Below are 27,672 nucleotides of genomic sequence, written 5' to 3'. Positions count from 1 at the left end.
ATATGTTGCTCCAAAACCTGTATGTACCTTTCAGCATTAATGGCGCCTTCACAGATGTGTAAGTTACCCATGTCTTGGGCACTAATACACCCCCATACCATCACAGATGCTGGCTTTTCAACTTTGCGCCTATAACAATCCGGATGGTTCTTTTCCTTTTTGGTCCGGAGGACATGACGTCCACAGTTTCTAAAAACAATTTGAAATGTGGACTTGTCAAGACCACAGAACACTTTTCCACTTTGTATCAGTCCATCTTAGATGAGCTCAGGCCCAGCGAAGCCGACGGCGTTTCTGGGTGTTGTTGATAAACGGTTTTCGCCTTATAGATGTAGCGACCAACTGTAGTTACTGACAGTGGGTTTCTGAAGTGTTCCTGAGCCCATGTGGTGATATCCTTTACACACTGATGTCGCTTGTTGATGCAGTACAGCCTGAGGGATCGAAGGTCACGGGCTTAGCTGCTTACGTGCAGTGATTTCTCCAGATTCTCTGAACCTTTTGATATTACGGACCGTAGATGGTGAAATCCCTAAATTCCTTGCAATAGCTGGTTGAGAAAGGTTTTTCTTAAACTGTTCAACAATTTGCTCACGCATTTGTTGACAAAGTGGTGACCCTCGCCCCATCCTTGTTTGTGAATGACTGAGCATTTCATGGAATCTACTTTTATACCCAATCATGGCACCCACCTGTTCCCAATTAGCCTGCACACCTGTGGGATGTTCCAAATAAGTGTTTGATGAGCATTCCTCAACTTTATCAGTATTTATTGCCACCTTTCCCAACTTCTTTGTCACGTGTTGCTGGCATCAAATTATAAAGTTAATGATTATTTGCCAAAAAAAAAAAAGTTTATCAGTTTGAACATCAAATATGTTGTCTTTGTAGCATATTCAACTGAATATGGGTTGAAAATGATTTGCAAATCATTGTATTCCGTTTATATTTACATCTAACACAATTTCCCAACTCATACGGAAACGGGGTTTGTAAACAAGGATGAGTTAATACTCAAGCATGTCAAGATAACATTTGCATATCTTCCTTGCTTTCTTCACTTCAGTTTTTTTCCCAACTGTCTCATTAATGTTTGTGAATACAGCCGTACCTCAACTTACGAGTACCTTACCATACGAGTACTTTGAGATAAGAGCGGTATCTCAGTGTCCTTTTATGCTTAGAGTTGCAAACATACCTTAAGTTACGAGCATTTCCGCCGTCAGTTGAAGTAATATTTGTACCAGGGTGTGACGTTTGATCAATAAAGATATGTTAAAGACTGAGATTCATGCTTTGATTATACAAGAAACAAAAATAAATACTGGCTACACAGTTGATGTGTTTAGAGATCAATATCCTGCCCTCCAACCACCTGAACTAACTAAGAAAGTTAGCGTGTAGGAGAAGCGGACAGCCAAATCAGAAAAAGAAACCATTAAAAACATGTCCTACCTGTTATTAGCCTATTCTGTGAGTCAAGCACCATGGCATTCAGCCACAAACAACAAACATTTATTAATATTGACACGCTGCAGCTGCTATGTTTGTGTTTGTTCCGAAAGAACTGCAGGGTCAACCATTACCTTTGGTACACAGACATACATACTGTATCCATTGTTGACAACTAACTTCTCCGGTCTGTCACTCAAATACATCATAAACAGCGATTTCCTAGTTCCTAAATAGAGACAGTGTTGCCAGATGTCACGAGAGAGACACGCAAACAGCTAACACGTCGCTTATAATAAGGGAATAATTATCAGCAACACTGGATGGAGAAGCAGCCTGACGGATACGCCGCATTAGTCCGGTCCCAAAGGTAAATGCTCAACAATATTATTACATTATTGCCTAACACTACAGAAGTTGTTTGTAGTACAAGCGATTGTAATGTTTTTCAAACAATATTTCTAATTTAAAAAAAAAGTTTTTCTTTTTAATAGGCATGTTACATTTCAAAAGCACAAATGAATTTGATTTGAATGTATTTACATTTTCCACTGATTTGAGATACAAGTATTTGGAGTTACGAGCTTGGCCGTAGAACGCATTGTGCTTGTATTCTCAGGGCATTTAATCGATCGCAACTGGACTGATCAGTTTTTCTAGTTCTGATCAATTGGTCAGATATAGTTCTAGCCAAACTAAGTCTATAAAGCTGGATCTAACCAATCTAAGTCCATGAGCATGAACCATGAATTGATTAACGTGGACCCCGACTTAAACAAGTTGAAAAACTTATTCGGGTGTTACCATTTAGTGGTCAATAGTACGGAATATGTACTGTACTGTGCAATCTACTAATAAAAGTTTCAATCAATCAATCAAAAAGACAGCTTCAAACCTACCTTCTTGTATGTTCTAATAATACAATGGCTTGGATGAATGAGAACATCCATAGACATTGTGCTTGTAATTTGAGATACCGCTGTACTTTGGCATTGTGTATGAATGTTCTGATTTATCCAGGTCATTGTAATCTCAGGGCTTTCAATCGATCGCAACTGAGCTGTATGGTTTGTCTTAGACAACGTTTTGCCTCTCATCCAAGTAGGCTTCACTACAACGGGGCAAACCATCCTTGCCCAGGCACACTCTCCTGGCGTTGGACTATAAATATTTGGGGTTTTAGCACCAGCCGTTAGAAAAGATCTGACCAGCACATGTCCTGACGAAGACCAGAAGGCAGGCTCACATTACACCAGTTTTAAATCTCTGCATTGGCTCCCTGTGTGTTTCAGGATCAAGACTAGATCTGACCAATCTAAGTCTATGAGCATGAGAGGCTACTTTGCCTACTTGGATGAGAGGCAAAACGTCTTCTAAGACAAACTAAACAGTCCGGTTGCGATTGTTTGAATGCCCTGAGATTACTTTGGTATTGTTCCTGACCTGACTAAGAGATTAAGTCAAATGGCCCCTTGCTAAAATAAATGTTGGTCTGACTTTTTTGGCAAAGGACGGGAAGAACGTTTGGAGGACAACTTGTCTATTTTCCTGTCACCAGTAAAAAAAATACACTTTTCTTCTCCTTCTCCTGCGAGATGCACATTTTCAGCCTCCCGCTGGGCAGCAGTGGATCATGCGCTCGCTACTTGACGCTGCAAAATCAAAGCGTGACCCCCCTGTCCTTCACTGCTAAACTCTCTCAGAGGGACGCTTGACTGTTTGAAGAAGAGGAAGGCAAGACAAAAGCAAGAGCTACATCTTCTTACAGGAATGCATTAAGACGGATTGTTAGCAGGATGATTTGTGGACCATTGCTCGCATCGATAGCAATCTGCTGGAAAAGAACAACATACCTTCAGTGGGGGCACTGGTGGGAGGCTGTGAGCTGGAAGGCGTGGCTTCTTTGCTCTTGGGTGTGGTCTTGGCAGCAATGGAGGTGGTGACAGGGTACAGGTACGTGGTGTCTATTATGTCACACATTTTGTCCTTCGTCTGGAAAAACAAAACCTATGAGAAGACATGGACAGCAGCAGAGTGTGGTGCTGAACTAAAGTGCTGTATTTGCACAGCTTTTCCCTTCACCTCATCTGGACAGCTGTGGTCCACCCAGTCCTGCCGATGGCGGTCAAAACCACTTGAACATCTGCAAGGAGAGAACAGGCTGTCAACCAACAGAAAATAACTGTCCTGAAGCAATGCACTTAGCTTAACCAGCATAACATGACACAAGACCAATTGATACTCCTTTAATTGCATTTTCGATATCAAATCCTGGATGGCAGATAACTTTTTACAGCTTATCCAGGACAAGACTTAAGTTTTAGTCGTTGACCCTGAGGTCCCGAGAGAGAAACACATATCAAAACTACAATAGTTTTTTTTAACGCCATTACTACAAGTGAAAAATCTGGGTGCAGTTTTCGACTCTGACCTTAGTTCTATACCTCATATAAAAAATAACTAAAATATATTTTTATCATCTTAAGAATATAGCAAGACTTCGCCCAATTCTCTCTCAGGGCAACACAGAGACATGCTTTTATTACAAGTACCGTATTTTTCGGAGTATAAGTCGCACCTGCCGAAAATGCATAATAAAAAAAGAAAAAAACATATAAGTCGCACTGGAGCCCGGCCAAACTATGAAAAAAAACTGCGACTTATAGTCCGAAAAATACGGTAGTATAGATTATTGTAACGCCCTGCTTTCTGGTCTTCCTAAAAAGGTTATTGCACCTTTACAAAAGCTCCAAAATTCAGCAGCATGTGTCTTGACAAAGACCAGAACCCGGGTTCACATTACACCAGTTTTAAAATCTCTGCATTGGCTCCCCGTGTGTTTCGGGATAAACTTTAAGGTTCTTCTTATGGTTTATAAATGTTTTTATTTTATTGGGCCTTCTTATCGTTCAGATTTGCTTCTGCCCTACGAACCTTCGCGGACCCTGAGATCCTCCATCACTCATCTCTTAATTTTTTCCAAAAGTCAGGACACAAAGTCACGGGATGGCATCTTTCCGCTATTATGGCCCAGCTTGCCGGAGGACCTCAGGGCTGCAGAGAACATTCATGTTTTTTAAGAGCAGGCTGAAGAGCCAACTTTTTGATTTGGCTTTTAGCTAATATTTATTAATTTTATTGAAGTCATTATGTTAAAGTCATCATTTTTATCTTATCAGTTATTCAATATTTTATTTATTTCGATTTATTTATTACATATTTACTCTATATTTGTTTTAATATGTTCAATCTTCATATGTTTTATTTGTATTTGATCCTTTATTCCTACTCATGGTTCTTACTATTTTAAAGGTTTTATTATCTTTACTTTCCAGCGTTCCTCAAAGGGAGCCATCTTTATCAGGGGTTATAGGCTGTGCTGAGGGTGGGCGCTTTGTGTCAGCGTCCTGGTGGCCGTGGTCTGATGATCGCATGGAGCAGATGGCTCCTGTGATAGTGTTTGCTCACCTGGCTCCTCTGTACTCAGCCATATATCAATTTGTTCATATGTGTTTGTTTTTGATATTTGTGTTTGTGCGTGTGATGATGAGGGATGTGGGCCATTAGGGTATTATTTGTAAGTCTATAAAGCATTTTGCGTTGCATTTCTTTTATGTATGAAAAGCGCTTTATAGAAATAGAGTGATTTGAGTTTGAACAGCACAACACTGAGAAAAACATATTCGTTTGCTAGCACTTATACTGTTCAGGGTCAAAGGTGAGCTGAAGTCTATCCCAGCTCCCTGACAGGCTACACTGTGGATCGGTCACATGCTCATTAAATGCCGGTTTGTTTGGCACTTCACATTCCTTTGCAACACTAATGAACATGCAGCATCCCTCCTTGACTTAATGACTTCATTCAAGATAATTGGATATAATTCAAAATTCTTTGACGTAAAAATAAACGCTGAAATGTTTCTTAGCTGCTTTCTTTTCTGCCCAACAAAACAGTTAGCCATTTTTCATCCCCTGCAGGAAACACAACGCCTCTTCACTCGCACTTACAGTATTCATAATATGAAAAAAATGTGGCACCACATAAAAAGGTCAACAGAGTGTGTTTTTGACGCTGTGTGTGCTTTAGTCAGGGCACACTGTAATGACCTCTGTGTTTGCATTGAGGCTGCAGCTGACGTTGTTTGACCTCAAAGCCTCGCAGTCAAATGCAAAGAAAAAACATGGCTGACCAGGGACTGAGCTCATACTCGTGCTGCTTGCGTACTTAGTCTTTTGAGTACGTAAGTGTGATCACACTGAGACATCTTGGCTACATAGCGGGCGGACACACAGGGACTAACAAACAAAAAGCAACAGCGTAATCTTCACCTCATTTGATGAAGGGGGTACACAAGCCACAAAAAATCATAAGTAATTATTTTTAATTTTTTTGTATAATCCAGAAGAGGGGAAAAAGCCTGAAATGTTGAGTGGTTACAATTTACCATTACAAAGCAGAGAAAAAGATGAAAGAACAAGAAAATAAGAATAAAAGATGGTAGAAAAACATAAGCAAAAATTAGAAAGAAAAAAACAATTAAATAATAAATAATTAAAAAGGAAAACAGGAAGAAAGCAGAGCAAAGCCGAAAAACGAATAATAAGTAAGCAAGAAATAACTTGCAAGAAAAGAAGAGGGAAAAAGGAAGAAAAACAAAAACAAAAAGAAAAGAAGAAAGAAAAAATAAAAGAAAGAAAAAATCTAAAACAGCAATAAAAAAATAAAATAAAAATAAAGGAAGACAGAACAAATTAAAATAGAAGAAATATCAAAGAGGAAAAAGTAGTAAGAAGAAAAATAAAGCAGAAGGAAAAAGAAGAAAAATGAAGACAGAAATAATGAATGAAAAATAGAAAAGAAAGGAGGGAAAATAAAGAATAAAAAGAATAGAGAAGAACATGAAGGTGAATATTATGATTTACCTTAAGTGTACTTTTCTGAACGAAAATATACTAACAAAACACTTTTGTTTTTACTCCCTTTTTCATGAGTTGAACTCAAAGATCTAAAACTTTTACTATATTCCCATTGGGTCGAGTCCTTTTTTACCCTGATGTAGGATTACATCAGAGGATGTTGTTGTGGTTTGTGCAGCCCTTTGAGACATTTGTGATTAAGGGCTACATAAATAATCTTTTTACAAATGATTGATGATATACACAAACGACCTATTCCTCTCAAATATTGTTCACAAATCTGTGTTAGTGAGCCCTTCTTCTTTGCCAAAATAATCCATCCCACCTCACATGTGTGGCATATCACGATGCTGATTAAACAGCATGATTATTGCACAGGTGTACCTTAGGCTGCCCATAGTGAAAGGCCACACTGAAATGTGCAGTTTTATCACACAGCACAATGCCACAAGTTTTGAGGGAGTGTGCAGTTGGCATGCTGACTGCAGGAATGTCCACCAGAGCTCTTGCCCGTTAATTGAATGTTCATTTCACTACTTTGAGCCGTCTCCAAAGGCGTTTGAGACCAGCCACCCGGACAACTGCTGCAACAATTGGTTTGCATAACTAAAGAATTTCTGCACAAACTGTAAGAAACCGCATGCTTGTCGTCCTCATCGGGTTCTTGACCTGACTGCAGTTTGTCGTCGTAACCGACATGAGTGGGCAAATGCTCACATTCGATGGCATCTGGCACGTTGGAGAGGTATTCTCTTCACGGATTAATCCCGGGTTTCCACTGTTCAGGGCAGATGTCAGACAGCATGTGGGAGAGCGGTTTGCTGTTTTCAACGTTGTGAATGGAGTGGCCCATGGTGGAGGTGGGGGTTATGGTATGGGCAGGCGTATGTTATAGACCAGTGTTTTTCAACCTTTTTTCAGCAAAGGCACATTTTTTGCGGTGAAAAAATGCGGAGGCACACCACCAGCAGAAATCATTAAAAAACTAAACTCAATTGACAGTAAAAAGTCGTTGTTGCAATTGTTGGATATGACTTTAAACCAAACTGGACTCTCACAATATTATGTCAGACCCACTCAACATCCATTGCATTCGGTCTCCCCTAGAGGTGGGGGGGGCGGGGGGGTTACCCACATATGCGGTCCTCTCCAAGGTTTCTCATAGTCATTCACATCGACGTCCCACTGGGGTGAGTTTTTCCTTGCCCTTAAGTGGGCTCTGTACCGAGGATGTCGTTGTGGCTTGTGCATCCCTTTGAGACACTTGTGATTTAGGGCTATATAAATAAACATTGATTGATGATTGATTGAACCAACCATGCATCACTATAGGTCTTGTCTCAAAGTAGGTGTGCTGTCACAATCTGTCATATCACCCCTTGACTTATTTGGAGTTTTTTGTTGTTTTCCTGTGTGTAGTGTTTTAGTTCTTGTCTTGCGCTTCTATTTTGGTGTCTTTTTCTCTTTTTTTGGTATTTTCCTTTAGCAGTTTCATGTCTTCCTTTGAGCGATATTTCCCGCATCTACTTTGTTTTAGCAATCAAGAATATTTCAGTTGTTTTTATCCTTCTTTGTGAGGACATTGTTGATTGTCACGTCATGTTCGGATGTACATTGTGGATGGCGTCTTTGCTCCACAGTAAGTCTTTGCTGTCGTCCAGCATTCTGTTTTTGTTTACTTTGTCGCCATCAGTTTTCTGCATAGCCTTCCCTAAGCTTCAATGCCTTTTCTTAGGGACACTCACCTTTTGTTTATTTTTCGTTTAAGCATTAGACACCTTTTTACCTGCACGCTGCCTCCCGCTGTGTCCGACATCTACAAAGCAATTAGCTACCGGCTGCCACCTACTGATATAGAAGAGTATTACACGGTTACTCTGCCGAGCTCGAGACAGCAGCAACACTCAACAACAACACACCATTTGCAAAACATATTTTTAACAAAAATAGGTGAAATTAAATCATCTCCCACGGCACACCAGACTGTATCTTAGTGGTTGAAAAACACTGTTATAGACAACGAACACAAGTGCACTTTATTGATGGCATTTTGAATGCACAGAAACACTGCGACGAGATCCTGAGGCCCATTGTTGTGCCATTCACCCGAGACCATCACCTCATGTTGCAGCTTGACAATGCACGGCCCCATGTTGCAAGGATCTGTACACAATTCCTGGAAGATTAAAACATCCCAGTTCATGCATGGCAAGCATAATCACCGGATATGTCACCCATTGAGCATGTTTGGTATGCTGTGGATGGGCGTATACGACAGTGTGTTCCAGTTCCTGTTAATATCCAGCAACTTCACACAGCCATTGAAGAGTGGAACAACGTTCCACAGGCCACAATCAACAACATGATCAAGTCTATGCAAAGGAGATGTGTTGCACTGCATGAGGCAGATGGTGATCACACCAGATACTGACTGCTTTAAAGCAAAATAAACCCCCAATAAAGCAGAACTGCACATTTCAGAGTGGCCTTTTATTGTGGGCAGCCTAATGCACACCTGTGCAATAATCAAGCTGTTTAATCAGAATCTTGATATGCCACACCTGTGAGGTGGGATGGATTATCTTGGCAAAGAAGAAGTGCTCACGAACACAAATTTATACAGATTTGTGAACAATATTTGAGAAGAATAGGTCTTTTGTGTAGTTTTAGATCTTTGAGTTCAACTCGTGAAAAATGGAAGCGAAAACAAAAGGGTTGCGTTTATATTTTTGTTGAGTATATATCTTAAGTGTACTTTTTAGATAGTATATCACAAGTGTGATAAATGTGAGGATCTGAGCTTGAAGCCACCAACCTGTTGAGTCGATGGCACCAGCTACAGTTAAAGTGAATCTGTGAGGAGATGCAGGCGTCACACGTGTTGAACTGGAGACACGCTGGAGAGGAAGAACATTCTGTCAAAGTGTCCACATACACACACACACACACACACACACACTCACGAAACTCTCATTTATTTTTTCTCACTGGGCAGGGGGGTCATTTCCACCGCTGTGGCGTTGGTGATCCTGGTCTTGGTCAGCTCCACGCGGTGGTACTCGTAGATGGTCCTACGCCTCACGTCTCGGAGGAGGTGAGAGAGGGAAGGCAAAAAGTAGGACAAACAAGACGGCAGAATGAGGTCAAACATTGTATGCCTCTCTCTCTTTGTGCAAATGGCCAAGTGGGAGCAAAATAAATCAGAGGCTGCAGACGGAAGAAAACAAGCCCGGGCAACAGCGCCATACATCCTCCGCTGTCGTTAATAAATAAGAAATAATCCATGCCAGACGACGCATGTTGGCTGCAGGGAGACGGCTGTCGTCCCTCAGGTTTAATAGAAGACTGTTAGTGGATTGACTGGAGCAACACCACCATTATCAGACAACTTAAAACTATTCATACTCATTTGCGACCCACCGCTTGTTTTCATTGGAAAAAAATACAAGAAAATAATAATTTAAAAAAGATACTGCACAGTATTAGTGACTGGGATACCAGGTTTTTAGATTCGATACACTATTTTTGGCATTTTTCACTGACACAGCAAAGGTGTCCATTATAATCAGGTTGGGAGCCATGATGATGAACTCACACTCATGTCCGTAGTATCGTTTAGCCTGTCTATGGAATTTTCCATTATATGTTAGCATCAAGCTTGTAGGGTAAGTTACTCAAAAAGGTTCTTTATGTTTTCTTCTTCATATACTTTTCAAATTTTCTTGTAATCAGCGGCGGCGGCGGGGCATAGCCAACCAGGTAGACTTGACAGGCCTAAAAGAACAGCTGATAGGCAACATGTCAGTGGTCAGGTGACCCTTCTGAAGAAGACAGGTAAAAATTCCATCTAATATACCAAATATGTTGTCTGATTACAAGAACATTTGAAAAGTTGAAGAGTAGGGGTTAACTATTTTCTATATGCATGTTGCATTGCTCATTCAAGTTTTAGCCCTTGCTGTGTTGTTGTTGTGTATGTATTATTCAGGTGAATATACAGCTGCTCTTCAAATATTGTGGCTTCACAAAATAAATAAAACAAATCCTGGATGAAAACCAACACTTCCAATCCAATCTGATGGAGTGGCCTAGTGGTTAGAGTGCCCGCCCTGAGATCTGTAGGTTGTGAGTTCAAACCCCGGCCGAGTCATACCAAAGACTATAAAAATGGGACCCATTACCTCCCTGCTTGCCACTCAGCATCAAGAGTTGGAATTGGGGTTAAATCACCAAAAATGATTCCCGGGCACAGCTGCTGCCCACTGCTCCCCTCACCTCCCAGGGGTGATCAAGGCGATGGAGGACAAATTTCACCACACCTAGTGTGTGTGTGACAATCATTGGTACTTTAACTTTAACTTAACTTAACTTGAGAGGTGCTGCAAAGAGGAATGGGCCAAACTGTCCAAAGATAGGTGTGCCAAGCTTGTGGCATTGTATTAAAAAAAGACTTCAGGCTGTAATTGCTGCCAAAGGTGCATTAACAAGGTATTGAGCAAAGGGTCTGAATACTTATTTGCATGTGACTTTAAAAAAAAAAATTTTTTAAGAAATTTGCAAAAGATTCTACATTTCTGTTTTTTTCTGTCAAGATGGGGTGCACATTAATGAGAAATAAAATGAACTCTTTTGATTTTGGTAAAAAGCTGCAATGAAACACAGCGAACAATTTAAAAGGGGTCTGAATACTTTAGAGGACTCTAATTATGTTAAAACATTTATTTGGAAGAGTTCCTAGTTGCTAATAACAGTTGCTATTTATACAATTTATGAAAATATTTAATTTATCAATAAGAATTGCACTTTGCAATAATTTGTTTATCATAAGATAAACGAGGAACTAACAGTACTGTGTTTTCCTTTGCGTGCTTCGGTTTTATAGTAACTTTATTTTGGAGGCAATCGATAAGCAATAGTACTGGGTAAATGACACCACAGTGAGTATATGGCACACTCACTACCTGTATTGACACTGCACTGATACTGTGTAAGTGTTTCATAATGATCATTCACCGCCTGCTGGATTAAAAAAGTCACTACATTTGACCTGCAAAGAATATAAATAGTTAGCAAACATAATTATGCAGGGGGCTAATGCCCAGGGTGTGTTTGAAGCGAGAACCGCCACTGCTAATAACACAAAGCTGCGATTCAAGCAGTTTCTTTTTAACTATATAAAGCATCTTAGCATACTAGCTTTTACCATGCTTATTAAATAAAAAATGTATGTAATATACAAAACCCGTTTCCATATGAGTTGGGAAATTGTGTTAAATGTAAATATAAATGGAATACAATGATTTGCAAATAATTTTCAACCCATATTCAGTTGAATATGCTACAAAGACAACATATTTGATGTTCAAACTGATAAACATTTTTTTTGTTGTTGCAAATAATCTTTAACTTTAGAATTTGATGCCAGCAACACGTGACAAAGAAGTTGGGAAAGGTGGCAATAAATACTGATAAAGTTGAGGAATGCTCATCAAACACTTATTTGGAACATCCCACAGGTGAACAGGCAAATCGGGAACAGGTGGGTGCCATGATTGGGTATAAAAGTAGATTCCATGAAATGCTCAGTCATTCACAAACAAGGACGGGGCGAGGGTCACCACTTTGTCAACAAATGCTTGAGCAAATTGTTGAACAGTTTAAGAAAAACCTTTCTCAACCAGCTATTGCAAGGAATTTAGGGATTTCACCATCTACGGTCCGTAATATCATCAAAGGGTTCAGAGAATCTGGAGAAATCACTGCACGTAAGCAGCTAAGCCCGTGACCTTCGATCCCTCAGGCTGTACTGCATCAACAAGCGACATCAGTGTGTAAAGGATATTACCACATGGGCTCAGGAACACTTCAGAAACCCACTGTCAGTAACTACAGTTGGTCGCTACATCTGTAAGTGCAAGTTAAAACTCTCCTATGCAAAGCGAAAACCGTTCATCAACAACACCCAGAAACGCCGTCGGCTTCGCTGGGCCTGAGCTCATCTAAGATGGACTGATACAAAGTGGAAAAGGGTTCTGTGGTCTGACAAGTCCACATTTCAAATTGTTTTTGGAAACTGTGGACGTCGTGTCCTCTGGACCAAAGAGGAAAAGAACCATCCGGATTGTTATAGGCGCAAAGTTGAAAAGCCAGCATCTTTGATAGTATGGGGGTGTATTAGTGCCCAAGACATGGGTAACTTACACATCTGTGAAGGCACCATTAATGCTGAAAGGTACATACTGGTTTTGGAGCAACATATGTTGCCATTCAAGCAACGTTACCATGGACGCCTCTGCTTATTTCAGCAAGACAATGCCAAGCCACGTGTTACATCAACGTGGCTTCATAGTAAAAGAGTGCGGGTACTAGACTGGCCTGCCTGTAGTCCAGACCTGTCTCCCATTGAAAATGTGTGGTGCATTATGAAGCCTAAAATACTACAACGGAGACCCCCGGTCTGTTGAACAAGCATATCAAGCAAGAATGGGAAATCATTCTACCTGAGAAGCTTAACAAATGTGTCTCCTCAGTTCCCAAACGTTTACTGAGTGTTGTTAAAAGGAAAGGCCATGTAACACAGTGGTGAACATGCCCTTTCCCAACTACTTTAGCACGTGTTGCAGCCATGAAAAAAAAAAAAAAAGTTTATGAGTTTGAACATCAAATATGTTGTCTTTGTAGTGCATTCAATTGAATATGGGTTGAAAAGGATTTGCAAATCATTGTATTCCGTTTATATTTACATCTAACACAATTCCCCAACTCATATGGAAACGGGGTTTGTATATATATATATATATATATATATATATATATATATATATATATATATATATATATATATATATAAAATAAATACAAATATGTAAAAAAGCAAACTAACTTCGAAATTCTCAGGGTCATCTACTCCTAGGTAGACAACCTGTCAAGATGTTTTTGGACCGCAGCAAATACTTACTGGGGATCTGCTGGATTTTGTGGAGTACCACGAAGGCATCAGAGAGGCCCACCTTCACCGGGTGGTTGACGGAGCTGATCTGTGCCAACTCGATTGGAATCTGAAATGAACCACGGTCATTCAGCTTCAGTCTAAGTAGATGATGGCGGAGCAGTGGATGAGAAGAATGTGTGCTGGCCTCTTTGTACGCGAAGACGATGCGTCCGCTGTCGTGTAGCGTGGCCTGAAAGGTGAAGCTGCCCAGGTTGTAGTTGTCCTGCAGGTGCACGTGGTCCCACTGCACCACCAGAGACGTACCTGAAGGACTCAATACCACACAGGCAGATCTCATAAGCATTTGAATTTTAAATAAAACAAAAGTGAAGTGAAGTGAAGTGAATTATATTTATATAGCGCTTTTCTCTAGTGACTCAAAGTGCTTTACATAGTGAAACCCAATATCTAAGTTACATTTAAACCAGTGTGGGTGGCACTGGGAGCAGGTGGGTAAAGTGTCTTGCCCAAGGACACAACGGCAGTGACTGGGATGGCAGAAGCAGGGATCGAACCTGCAACCCTCAAGTTGCTGGCACGGCCGCTCTACCAACCGAGCTATACCGCCCCACAAAGCACTTCCTGTATTGTACACTTTTATTGCAATATCTAAATTACTGTGTAGACGTCTGGGGTAACACACTGCAAAAAGTCAGTGTTCAAAAACAAGAAAAAAAAATACAAAAATGAGGGGTATTTTATTTGAACTAAGCAAAATTATCTGCCAATAGAACAAGAAAATTTGGCTTGTCAAGACTTTCCAAAACAAGTAAAATTAGCTAACCTCAATGAACCCAAAAATACCTTAAAATAAGTATATTCTCACTAATAACAAGTGCACTTTTCTTGGTAGAAAAAAAAGACCTTTTTGCTCAATATGAGGGCTGTGACCGCTGCTGCGCTGCCGCCGCCTTGTGCTTCTCTGACCGTTCATGAGTGACTATATCCATTCGGCCACCGAGTTCAATGGAGAAGTCTGATCTACTTGGAAACTTGCAAGCGTACTTCTTCTTCTCACTCGTCGTCGCCATGACTGTCTGTTCTTCGTTCTTCTGCTTCGTCTCTGTTATGTTTTTGGACATTACTACTTGCCGTAGTTTTGAAGCAATGCATGATGGGAATCCGGATGTTGTGTGTCAGTGTATTAACGTGGCGGCTGGAATAAACACACGCTGAAAAATAGCTCCGTGCCTGCCTATTTTATGGGTTATAGATAAACCTATGGATAACGGAGACATATATAATAGTCTCCTTTTCAGGTGAGAGAGGACGCTAAAGGCAGTGCCTTTAAGGCACGCCCCCAATATTGTTGTCCGGCTGGAAATCGGGATAAATTCGGGAGAATGGTTGTCCCGCGAGATTTTCAGGAAAGGCACTGAAATTCGGGAGTCTCCCGGAAAATTCGGGAGGGTTGGCAAGTATGCTCAGCACTGTAACGTCAGCTGCTAAGTGCTAAATAATGACCAGGTACACATGGTAGACAACAACAAGCTATCCTAACAGGCATGTCTCATGACATTACCGTTGTCAAAGTAGATGACGGTGGAGTTCCTGGACACACTGGGGTCAAAGTTGGCCATGAGTGGAGCGATGTATTGTGTGGCAGTTAGCATGCGGTGCACCACGTCGCCCGTGTAGATGAATCCTGTGACGAAAAAACAAAACATATATACACATAACATTTTGCAAATTTCAGATGTTTTCTGGTGTTTGGCATTATGACAATTAACCCCTTTTTTTGCAGAAAATGTGGAGACAAGATGGGAGGCACAAAACAAGAGTCTAATTTAATTTCATGTCAGTGTGGGCGGGGGGTCCAAAGACATCCGTCAAAGAGCACTGATGGAATCAATCTTTCCCTAAAGGCTCCCTGCACAGTCAGCAATGTGATTTCATTCTCTTCTAAAAAAAAAAAAAAAAAGTCTTTCTGCTTGTGGAAAAGAAATGAAAGCAGACGGCGACATGACGGGAGCGTCTTCATCCAAGCAGCCGCACGTAAATCAAACTGCTGGACTCACTTTTAATAACAATAATAATAATAATAATCTTCATTTCATGACTCACGGTTTAGCCAAGTGTCATCATGTTAGCATACAGCTTTCAGTATATGATGTTGCTAAGTGACTATCCCAGGATATAGCTTCCCCAAAATGGCTAAAGTAAGCTAGCTCATTCGAAATTTTATTTTTTGCCATTAAAGCTAATTGCAAATCCATTTAATGCTTTAGTAGTACAATTTTTTTTAGAATTTTAAGTGTTTGTCTACCATCTTACAATATTGCATGAAACAAACCAGTCTGTTTTTCCACAAATTATTCTGCAGAATCATGCCCAATAAAGAATTAATTAATTAATTAAGCTCTGCTTCTTCCTACTCCTTTTCGAACATGTTGAAAAGAGAGACTGGAGATTGTGATGTATCATGTTGTATGCTTGCATGTTCGAAATAAACTCAAACTCAATCTCAAAGAATTGGACAAATGGTGACTGAGTATCCGGGAAGAATGAATAGTAGGTATGTGCCACAGTGTGTGTGATTGCCATTTGCTGATTAATGCCTTTGAACTACGATCCTCTCTGGCTAACACTATATTTATTTTTGATTTCCCGGCTGACGGGCGGCCGCAGCTACATATATGTCTTCATAAACTCGACATCCATTGCTTTCGGTCTCCCCTTAGAGGGGGGGGGGTTACCCACATATGCGGTCCTCTCCAAGGTTTCTCATAGTCATTCACATCGACGTCCCACTGGGGTGAGTTTTTCCTTGCCCGTATGTGGGCTTTGTACCGAGGATGTCGTTGTGGCTTGTGCAGCCCTTTGAGACACTTGTGATTTAGGGCTATATAAATAAAGATTGATTGATTGATTGATAAACAGTGTGGAGTTGCTCCCCAAAATTAATAATCATCACCTCCATTATGGCAAATTAACTACCAATACATTTCTCAGTATCTTATGTAGGGTTGCGCGATACACCGTATATACTACTATATATTATAAAGTAGGGTTGTCCCGATACCAATATTTTGGTATCGGTACCAAAATGTATTTCGATACTTTTCGGTACTTTTCTAAATAAAGGGGACTACAAAAAATTGCATTATTGGCTGTATTTTAAACAAAAATCTTACAGTACATTAAACATATGTTTCTTATTGCAAGTTTGTCCTTAAATAAAATAGTGAACATACTAGACAACTTGTCTTTTAGTAGTAAGTAAACAAACAAAGGCTCCTAATTTAGTCTGCTGACGTATGCAGTAACATATTGTGTCATTTTCCATTCTATTATTTTGTCAAAATTATTAAGGACAAGTGGTAGAAAATGGATTATTAATCTACTAGTTACCGGTAATTTACTGTTAATATCTGCTTACTTTCTCTTTCAACATGTTATTTCTACACTTTTGTTAAAATGTAATAATCACTTATTCTTCTGTTGTTCGATACTTTACATTAGTTTTGGATGATACCACAATTTTGGGTATCAATCCGATATACCAAGTAGTTACAGGATCATACATTGGTCATATTCAAAGTCCTCATGTGTCCAGGGACATATTTCCTGAGTTTATAAACATAATATACATTTAAAAAAACATAAAAAGGTGCTGTGATGCCAAAAAATATCGATGTAATCATAGTAGTATCGACTAGATACGCTACTGTACTTGGTATTATTACAGTGGATGTTAGGTGTAGATCCACCAAAACTTTTCAGAGGCAGTATGGTAGCGAATATGATTCATTAGTATTGCGATACTATACTAATACCGGTATACCGTACAACCCTATAAGGTACTGTACTGTAGCGGCTGGATGGATGAAAAGTAGTTTCGAACTGAACAGCCAGCGGCTTTCACCGCAGTGAGCGAGTAGAAGCTCCATCTGCAGAATTATTTTTATGTACTTTGGCTGCAAGCAGGTAGCTGATGCATAGAGCACGCTTTCTCTTCCACAAAGGCAGACCACGCTGTAAAGTTTGCATCAATCACACAACCAACATACTTTCAACATGCATGCGACTGTGAATTGTTCTTGTTTGCGGATGACTCGGCCCTGCTGGTATCCGGCAAGGACAACTCACAGGTGGAAAAAATCCTCAGTGCTGAACTCCTTAGTATTTGCACCTGGCTCGCTGAAAATAAACTATCCATACACTTAGGTAAAACGGAATCCATCCTATTTGGGTCCAAAATAAATCTCAAGAAAGTCAGTGACTTCACTATAAAAGTGGGTGACATTGTTATCACCAGGAAAGATGAGGTCACCTACCTAGTGCATCTCTATCCTCCTTCAAAACCGCACTAAAACAACACCTCCAGGCAACTTCAACCTTTGACTAACACCCTCCCCCCTCCACATCCCACCTCCACAGATTGTAAATGTAAATACTGTATTTTTCGGAGTATAAGTCGCACCTGCCGAAAACGCACAATAAAGAAGGAAAAAAAACATATATAAGTCGCATTTTTTGTGGAAATTTATTTGATAAAAGCCAACACCAAGAATAGACATTTGAAAGGCAATTTAAAATAAATAAAGAATAGTGAACAACAGGCTGAAAAAGTGTACGTTATATGAGGCATAAATAACCAACTGAGAAGGTGCCTGGCATGTTAACGTAACATATTATGATAAGAGTCATTCAAATAACTATAACATATAGAACATGCTATACGTTTACCAAACAATCTGTCACTCCTAATCGCTAAATCCCATGAAATCTTATACGTCTAGTCTCTTACGTGAATGAGCTAAATAATATTATTTGATATTTTACGGTAATGTGTTAATAATTTCACACATAAGTCGCCCCTGAGTATAAGTCGCACCCCCGGCCAAACTAGGAAAAAAACTGCGACTTATAGTCCGACAAATACGGTAATCAAATGTATTTCTAATGTATACACTTGTTCTTATGCTATCTGAACTCAATATATTCACTGCTCGATGTACATATCCTACCAAGTCAGACCTACACTGTTTCAATGCCCATTTCTCTGATGATGCAATTGTTGATGACTGAAGTGCTGTTATCAACCAAACCCTCCTCATCCCAACCCCCGAAATGTAAATAATGTAAATAATTCAATGTATATACTCTGATGATTAACTTGTGTGATGACTGTATTATGATGATAGTATTTATTTGTACCATGAATTGATTACGTACTTAAACAAGTTGAAAAATGTATTCGGGTGTTACCATTAAGTGGTCAATTGTATGGAATATGTACTGTAGTGTGCAATCTACTAATAAAAGTTTCAATCAATCAATCAATCAAAACAGAAATTGCTTTGATTTTGACACTGATTAATATTGTGGAAGACTTAAGGCTGCTGGAAATAGTTGAATGTTTTGACTTATGAGGAATGAAGAGAGGCATTTCGGTAACGTGGTTACACAATCAGCTGAACTGGCACACTGAAGGGTCATTTTTTTATTGTCATTTAAAAGAAGTTTGTCTTTAAAGTGAGCCTGTGTCAGAAGCGATAGGCATGCGTGAGACAATACACTTGTTTGTGTGAGAAACTGTGTGTGTGTGTGTGTGTGTTAATTAGGTGTTGAGCTGTTCAAGACAAAAACATACACATACAGCACAAACAAGTCTCATGTTGATAGTAATTAAAACGTAGATACATATCAATCTGTAATCAACTGCAATTAATTATGAGTTAACTACAAACAAAATGCAATGAATCACGATTAAATATTTTACTCGTGGGACAGCTGTCATATAGATAGAAGATACATTAGGACTAAAGCAGACTGCTAAGTGACTTCTCTATGTGACAAGTGAGTAGGCATCCTTGTTTTAATTTTGCTGCCTTCTTATACCACAGAATGCCAACACAATTTGCCTCGGTCGGCGTAAACACGCGGCTCAAAGCGTGGTCGTATCTACTCATTATCATCTATGGCTCACAGTGTTGTCGCTGTCGTGTGGATATTTTTCTCTCTTCGGATTTATTAATCTACTTGCTAATTTCCTCTTCTTAGCTGGTTACTCTCCCCTGTAACAGAGTTCCAGTTGGACTTCTGTTGAAGTGTACAAAATATGTATTCTTCTGTTGTTTCACTACATCACATTTTGAGTTAGCTTAGCAGTTAGCATGGCTTCTCTACTCCTCCTGCTGCTGTGTGGAGTATGCAGTCGTTCCACATTCTAGAATTGTGCAATTACTTTAAAATACTTAAATCTTTGGATGTTTGTCAATTCAGAATTGTCCACGTGTCAATCGTGATGCATCTAAGAAGCAATCATTTTTTCCACCACTAATTCATTAAAAAAAAAGTCTTCCTCTTAGGGCTGGGCGATATTGGCTTATATTAATATCTCGATATTTTTAGGCCATACCGCGATATACATCTCGATACTTTTCCTTAGCCTTGAATGAACACTTGATGCATATAATAGGGCGCATTAAAGGAGTCATATTATTTTTATTTTTATAAATTGAAAATACTTCCCTGTGGTCTACATAACATGTAATGGTGGTTCTCTTTTCAAAATGTTGCATAGATGATGTTTATGTCCATGTTTATGTTGCATAGATGATGTTTTATGTCCTTCGCTATGTAATAAGTTACTGCGGACGTTATCTCCTTGTGTTTGTGACTATGTTTTTCATATGGTGTTGATCTGTAAATGGAAGACGTCAGGCTCATTTGTCAGTGCAGGTTGTTTCGACATTTTTTTGGGTGTGGCACCGGCCGGAGATGTTAACGTGCGGAGTTATAAGCACTCTTCATTCTCTCGCGGGTGACTTTTTAAATGAAAGAACAAATTATTAGTGCTGCTACCAATGTTCCCTCTAATTGTTCATGTGTCTGAGCAAACACAAAAACTCCCTGAGCATTCAGTGGAGCACATGTGAGCAACATCACACGTGGCAATACCAGCAGCACACCTGTCTCAAACCAATCTTTTATAATAACACTCAAATGAGAGGAGTCATTTTCATGAGATTATTTTGTAATATTAGTGATTTGGCCCACTTATAATGAAAATAAAAGACATCTTGTTTTTAATAAGCTATGTATTAGTATTGTACAATATGTCTGGGTGGGGGTCCGGGTTTGGAAATCATTTGTACCCCTTTCAGAGATCACATTTAGTTCCCCATAAACATCCTCATGTTGCACAATGAAATGTAAGCATAGGATAAAGTGTGCATTCCTGTAACTTTCTCTAGTAACAGCATTCCATGATTAATATCAATACATTAACATTAATAATAAATGACAGTAGAATAAGCACACGTATGACTGAAGAGTCATAGTGTAACTTTGTGTGGTGTTTGAGTTGTCCGACTTTTTGTGTGGCCATAAACGCACCAGTGGCTTAGTGGTATGCGTGTTGGTGACAGATGACAAGTTGGTTTTGGCCTGGTTCGTACGGCAGAAAATCACTAGTTTTTCGAGATAGAAGTTTTTTACTCATGTTTTTGGTGTGGTTATGGCCGAATATAAGTGAAGTGTGAAGTGAATTATATTTATATAGCGCTTTTCTCTAGTGACTCAAAGCGCTTTACATAGTGAAACCCAATATCTAAGTTACATTTAAACCAGTGTGGGTGGCACTGGGAGCAGGTGGGTAAAGTGTCTTGCCCAAGGACACAACGGCAGTAACTAGGATGGCTGATGCGGGGATCAAACCTGCAACCCTCAAGTTGCTGGCACGGCCGCTCTACCAACCGAGCTATACCGCCCCCACCATAAACAGTTTTGCTCAATAAAGTGATCGAAATAATTCCTGTCCTCGAAGCATCTCGATAAACGTTACAATAATTGAACAGTGTTCAATTGAACGGTGTTGACAAACACCGTTAGGGCCGCTTGTTGTCACTGTCACTCAGAGTTGCATTGCAAAATTACACAGAATAAATGTGTTTATTTTGTTTAGAATTCAGATGGGATTTGATTTGGTGCGCTGCATATATTTGCTGTGCGCAGAGGACGCTTGAGCAGTGCACAATTGCGCAGGCGCGCACCTTAGAGGGAACATTGGCTGCTACCTTTTGTAGCAATGCTTCTGCTGCATACTTTGCATATTACTGTTATCTGCTGAATATCTTCCTGCTTGAAGCCAAACTACCGCCAAATGATGGACCCAGTGCTGTTTTTTTTGGGCAGTAATTGTTCTTCCTCCATTTGTGATCAGTTTCGCACCTTCTCTTGTATTGTCACTCGCACCGCTCCGCTTGTACCACCTGCCTCAGCTAACGTTAGCCATGCTGCTACCTCTCTGCTGGGCAAGGGCGTATGACGCTACACGCGCGACGGTATGTGACGTATGGAAGAAGGTGGGCTTGTTTTACGCCCCTGTGAGAAGGAGAGGCAAGAAAGAGTGAGAAACGCCTGTAGTGTAATGCCTGCAGCTAAAAGCAACTGCGTGACAACGTATACTCCAATATCACGATATCACGATATAATCATTTTCTATATCGCACAGAGGCAAACCCGCGATATATCGAGTATATCGATATATCGCCCAGCCCTACTTCCTCTATTCGACTTGAAATATACTGCTCATCTCAGTTCTTTTTGGGTCTTGTTGACGTAATTGTCAAGGATCGCTGGTGGAAGGAGGACTCAAAGGCAGAACCGATACAGGTGGGTTTATTCGAGGCAAGGTTCAATACCAGGGCTGTTAAAGGTAAAGCGATTAACTATAAGTTCCTTTAACGGCGATACATTTTTTAAAACGCAACTTACGTTTTTGACCCTCGACCCGTTCCGTAGTTTGGGGAAATGTGTAATAGCCTCCAGTTACTGGTGAGCCACGAGCTCAAAAATAGCTAAGAGAACTGCACAAAGAAAGGGGGACCTTATGGAAATCTCAGATCCAAAGCCATGGCAAGTCGTTCTCCGGACAAGACAAGACAATTTTACCTTGAATCTCCAAAAACTACTAAGTGGGGAAAAAACAAGAAAACAACTCCAGCAACTAAGTCTGGATGACAGAGAAATATTAAGGGGAGTGATAAACTAAGACAGGTGTTTCCATTTAGTGTCCGAGGCAACAAAGGAAAACGCGCTGGAACAGAAATCGACGCAAACCACAACAAACATAATATGAGACATGACCTCTCAGGTCATGACAATACAATTTGAAAAAAAAAAATAGTTAAAATGGTTTTATGGAATAATAAATGAACATCATACTGGGAATGCAAATGATGCATGTGTTGGGAAATAGATGATTGATTTAAACATTTTAGAAAAATCCCTTTTGAAGCATTAAAAATAAACAGAGTCAATTAAACATCTTGAACAGGTATTATTTGACACCATCGCAGTTGTTTAAAATGGGTACAGTAGATAGCAAGCTATGTAGAAAGTGTTAACTTTTATTCATTTACCGAGGGAATATCAGAAAATAAGAGTTGTGGTCTGTTATGAGAATTGCCTTGTTTGTCCATCCTAGGCCACCGTAGGTCACGTGAGGTGTCCACGTCATGAGAGTTGCTAATGTTAGCCAAGTTAGCTCATGTGTGTTGAACTGGAGACTGAAATAAATGAGTCATGCATGAAAAAAGCTCAGCTTCCTCATTAACATGACATGGTGAGGCCAGGAACATCTTGATTGATTGATTGAGAAGTTTTTTGACATCTTAAAGAATTGAATCCCAACAGCACTCCCAACAGGTGTAAAAGAAAGGGCATCTCTATCCTCCTTCAAAACCGCACTAAAAGAACACCTCCAGGCAACTTCAACCCTAAACTAACACCCTCCCTTCCACATCCCACCTCCCCGGATTGTAAATAATCAAATGTAAATAATCAAATGTATATACTTATTCTTATGCTTTCTGATCTCTCTCTCTATGTCCACTGCTTGCTGTACATATCCTACCAAGTCAGTCCTACGCTGTTCCAATGTCCATTTCTCTGATGATGCAATTGTTGATGACTGAAGTGTTGATATCAACCAAACCTACCCCCCCCTCCCCCCTCCACATCCCGGATTGTAAATAATGTAAATAATTCAATGTATATACTCTGATGATTATCTTGTGTGATGACTGTATTATGATGATAGTATATATCTGTATCATGAATCAATTTAAGTGGACCCCGACTTAAACAAGTTGAAAAACTTATTCGGGTGTTACCATTTAGTAGTCAATTGTACGGAATATGTACTGTACTGTACTGTGCAATCTACTAATAAAAGTTTTAATCAATCAATCAATCAATCCATGTAATGCTTTAAAAAGGCAAATGGATGGCACAAAAAGCCAAAAGGCTTGTTTCCATTGTGGTCCATCTTTTTAACCTGTTGCCCCCAAAGCTGTGACTTTACTCAATGCACATTTTCACTAATAGAAACGGTTTAATTGCAGTGATCATTGAGACTCAAACTACCTCTTCTCTGGTTACCTGTCTGTGTTTTTATACTGTTTTATACTGTGTATTTATACTTTTACTTGTGCTATTTATGTGTGCACAAAAAGAGCTGCTCTCCAAATCTCATTATACAGTGTATAATGAGACTTTCTATTCTATTCTATGTTGTCAGAGTTAAAGGGGAACATTATCACAAATTCAGAAGGGTTAAAACCATTAAAAATCAGTTCCCAGTGGCTTATTTTATTTTTCGAAGTTTTTTTCAAAATTGTACACATCACGCAATATCCCTAAAAAAAAGCTTCAAAGTGCCTGATTTTAACCATCGTTATATACACCCGTCCATTTTCCTGTGACGTCACATAGTGATGCCGATACAAACAAACATGGCGGAAAGAACAGCAAGGTATAGCGACATTAGCTCGGATTCAGACTCGGATTTCAGCGGCTTAAGCAATTCAACAGATTACGCATGTATTGAAACGGATGGTTGTAGTGTGGAGGCAGGTAGCGAAAACGAAATTGAAGAAGAAACTGAAGCTATTGAGCCATATCGGTTTGAACCGTATGCAAGCAAAACCGATGAAAACGACACGACAGCCAGCGACACGGGAGAAAGCGAGGACGAATTTGGCGATCGCCTTCTAACCAACGATTGGTATGTGTTTGTTTGGCATTAAAGGAAACTAACAACTATGAACTAGGTTTACAGCATATGAAATACATTTGGCAACAACATGCACTTTGAGAGTGCAGACAGCCCAGTTTTCATCAATTAATATATTCTGTAGACATACCCTCATCCGCTCTCTTTTCCTGAAAGCTGATCTGTCCAGTCCAGTTGGAAATGCATCTGCTTTGAGTGTCGCAGGATATCTACACATTCTTGCTATCTCTGTCGTAGCATAGCTTTCGTCGGTAAAGTGTGCGGAACAAACGTCCAATTTCTTGCCACTTTCGCATCTTTGGGCCACTGGTGCAACTTGAATCCGTCCCCGTTCGTGTTGTTACACCCTCCGACAACACACCGAAGAGGCATGATGTCTCCAAGGTACGGAAAACAATCGAAAAAACGGAAAATAACAGAGCTGATTTGACTCGGTGTTTGTAATGTGTTTGAGAAAATGGCGGATTGCTTCCCGACGTCACTCCGAGAGTGAATAATAGAAAGGCGTTTAATTCGCCAAGATTCACCCATTTAGAGTTCGGAAATCGGTTAAAAAAATATATGGTCTTTTTTCTGCAACATCAAGGTATATATTGACGCTTACATAGGTCTGGTGATAATGTTCCCCTTTAAGGACTACATACCTACAGTGACCAAAGAATGACAAAGTTTGGGCCCCCAGAGCGGTTTGATTTTGCCGTCCAGCAGAGTGTCCGCTATGGAGGCAGCGCTTTTCTCGATTTCGGGCCTTAAAAGACCTCATATCAAGTTTGAAAGCCAGAGACGAAGAAAAGAAACACACAGACGTAGCAAATTATCGATGACCGCAACATTCTTAAGTTCATTTTTATTTATCGTTTCGATTGATTGACGTGTTGACTATAGGCCAGGTCCTACAATTGTATTACATTTTTAATGCCTCAGCACATCGCATTTAAGGCCTTAATTTTCAAAAAAAAAAAAAACATTTAATGACTTTTAATGCCCCTCAGAAACCCTGTTTAAATGACTTTTCCAGGAGAATTTAGGTGCGTGAGTCACCAGTACAAAAAGCATAAACACGTCCACACATCAGGATGACGAAAATTGAAAGAAGCGAGGAGAGCTGCAGGCGGCAGATAACTTCCACCTCTTCTTCCTTCCATCCTGAGGAATGCTGATTCTCCTAATCATCTCTTTGCCACCCAGAAGCCTTCTCAAGACGTGATAATAATAAGACATCGTGTTGAGTGTTATTCTACTTAGATGCAAGCGAGCATCTTGGAATATTTGGCGATGAGCCGCGTTCTTTCAAGTGATAATAGCATGCTGGGAGCTTGTGGCTTTTTTCGCCGTCAAGACTTGAGTGGAAAATTGCCGCGCTGCCTTCCCTGCCTTGTGTCTTCTGACTTCTCACCCTCTCCCCTGCACACCCTACACACGCACACAACTTCAGAAACAACATCAGCGTTGTTCTCAGGTGTCACATGACAGACATTTTAACCCTACAGACATCAGTACATAGGTCAGCCTGCCTGCATTTGTGTTGCCATGGTAACTGCAACGCCACACTTGTGTCAATGTACACATGCTACACGTCCACGTAACTAAAGTCTACGCTTCAAATCCCACAAAGAACAGCTACAAAACCCGTGTCAACATCGCTAATTCTACGACCGATCAATTGTGGCGTGAGAGGGTCAGCCCAAACAGTCGAATGCTCCGACTGTCATGAAGACTGAGGAGGCACACAAGCCCTCATGACAGTTTTTGTTTGGGATTTCCTGTGTTTATGTCCGTTTCAGCGCTCCTTCCTCCCTTGTTTTCTCATTTCCTGTTGGAGCGCTGATTGTACACACCTGTCCCCAGGCACGAATTAGAAGGCTTTGTTTGCCAGCGTCATTGTGTGTTTCCGCTGTCCTCTGTCTGCTTCACCCTCCGCAGGCCACAGTGTTTCTGCGTTATTCCCCGAGTTCCCACCTGTGTTGCTTTTGCCTGCTGTTCCTAATAAAGGGGCCATCTCACCTGCACGTCGCCTGCTGTCTTTGCATCCTGGGGTCAAGTCAACAATCGCAATGTGCCACCGTGACACAAACATTTGCATAAAACAAACAAATTGCCCAGTCACATGTTTATAGTATTATACACTTGAAAAGTGTCTGTCTTAGGTATACTTGTTAAAAATTTAAAAAAACATTTATTTAGCTGCGATTATTCCTGATTAATTATGAGTTGACTAAGGACAAGGCAATGACCGGTAATCACAATAAAATATTTTAAATGTTTGACAGCACTAATAATTTCATAAAACCAAACACAATTGCACATTTTTGGGTTTTGTATCATTTCTTGTCCTTGTACACTTATTTTGGTTATTATTTCTTATTTTTGTTTAGTTTTCTGCTAGCGCACCTGTTTTCTATTGCCACAAGTGCCTTGCTACATTTTGGCTCTTTATTAGAATAATTAAACTGTTTCACCTGTACGACGCCTGTCTCTGTGTCCTGGGATCACATCATCAGCCAACATGTGGAAGCGTTTGAAAGCTAACATTTAGCCCTTCCAACAGTACAAGTATCACTCCTCCACAGCTAAAACTCACTGAACAAGCAGCTTCATTACTCTTATTCAGCATTAAATGTATACATGTTCATATTTACGGTAATCATCAAAGTTATTACTTTCATGGAACCTTGTGGAAAATATGTTTTTTTTGGTCTAATTTTAGCCTCTCAAACCCAGTCTTTAGGAGGTTATAGTCATATTCTGCTGATGAAGGTTAGTCTAAAGCCCACAATATATTGCAGGCCTGGGCAATTATTTTGACTGGGGGGGCCAAAATTTGAGAAAAAAAAGTGTCTGGGGGCCGGTATATCTGATTTTTAAGAACACTAATACAAAACCTCACAATAATGTCTGATTGAATACTAAAAAAGGTTATGACAGACCGCCTTAAAAAAATTGTTTTTACTGAATGAGACACCCAGAATGTACATGAAAATAAAGAATGTGGGATTTACAATATTAACTATGAACGATAAAACACTGAATATTGACAACATATGAACGTCACACCCCCTCTCCATCGACATATTTTATAATCAACAAAAATGCAACAAACACACCTACAATCTGATATATCACTAAGCTTTAGAATTGTGTTGTAATAATCTCTTTCCACATCTGTCTCTGACACCAGCATTTCAGGCTGGCCGCTCTGGAAACACTCTGTGGAAACGCTCCCCACCCACACTGCTTGGTGCCTTGTCTGAGCTGCTGTGACTTACATTACCATAGTAACTAGTAT

General features: G+C 40.0%; 1 protein-coding gene across 2 annotated transcripts in view; it reads right to left on the bottom strand.

Annotated features, from left to right (window-relative positions):
* The window catches only part of plxdc2b (plexin domain containing 2b), a 142,410-nt gene that overhangs the window by 21,907 nt on the left and 92,831 nt on the right, over positions 1-27,672 (bottom strand). Inside the window, exons 5-11 of one of the 2 annotated variants that reach the window (XM_061965786.1) lie at positions 14,883-15,005; positions 13,506-13,624; positions 13,328-13,427; positions 9,358-9,453; positions 9,185-9,266; positions 3,535-3,595; positions 3,306-3,444 (exon numbers count right to left, since the gene is read on the bottom strand). In XM_061965786.1, coding sequence (XP_061821770.1) covers positions 3,306-3,444; positions 3,535-3,595; positions 9,185-9,266; positions 9,358-9,453; positions 13,328-13,427; positions 13,506-13,624; positions 14,883-15,005 — 720 coding nt within the window. Of the gene's footprint in view, positions 1-3,305; positions 3,445-3,534; positions 3,596-9,184; positions 9,267-9,357; positions 9,454-13,327; positions 13,625-14,882; positions 15,006-27,672 lie in introns of both variants that reach the window. The other variant, XM_061965785.1, reaches the window with a different exon arrangement.

The sequence above is a fragment of the Nerophis lumbriciformis genome, linkage group LG07 (assembly GCF_033978685.3).
Source record: "Nerophis lumbriciformis linkage group LG07, RoL_Nlum_v2.1, whole genome shotgun sequence".
NCBI classification, from domain to species: Eukaryota; Metazoa; Chordata; class Actinopteri; order Syngnathiformes; family Syngnathidae; genus Nerophis; species Nerophis lumbriciformis.
This window is presented reverse-complemented; position numbering and strand designations above follow the sequence as displayed.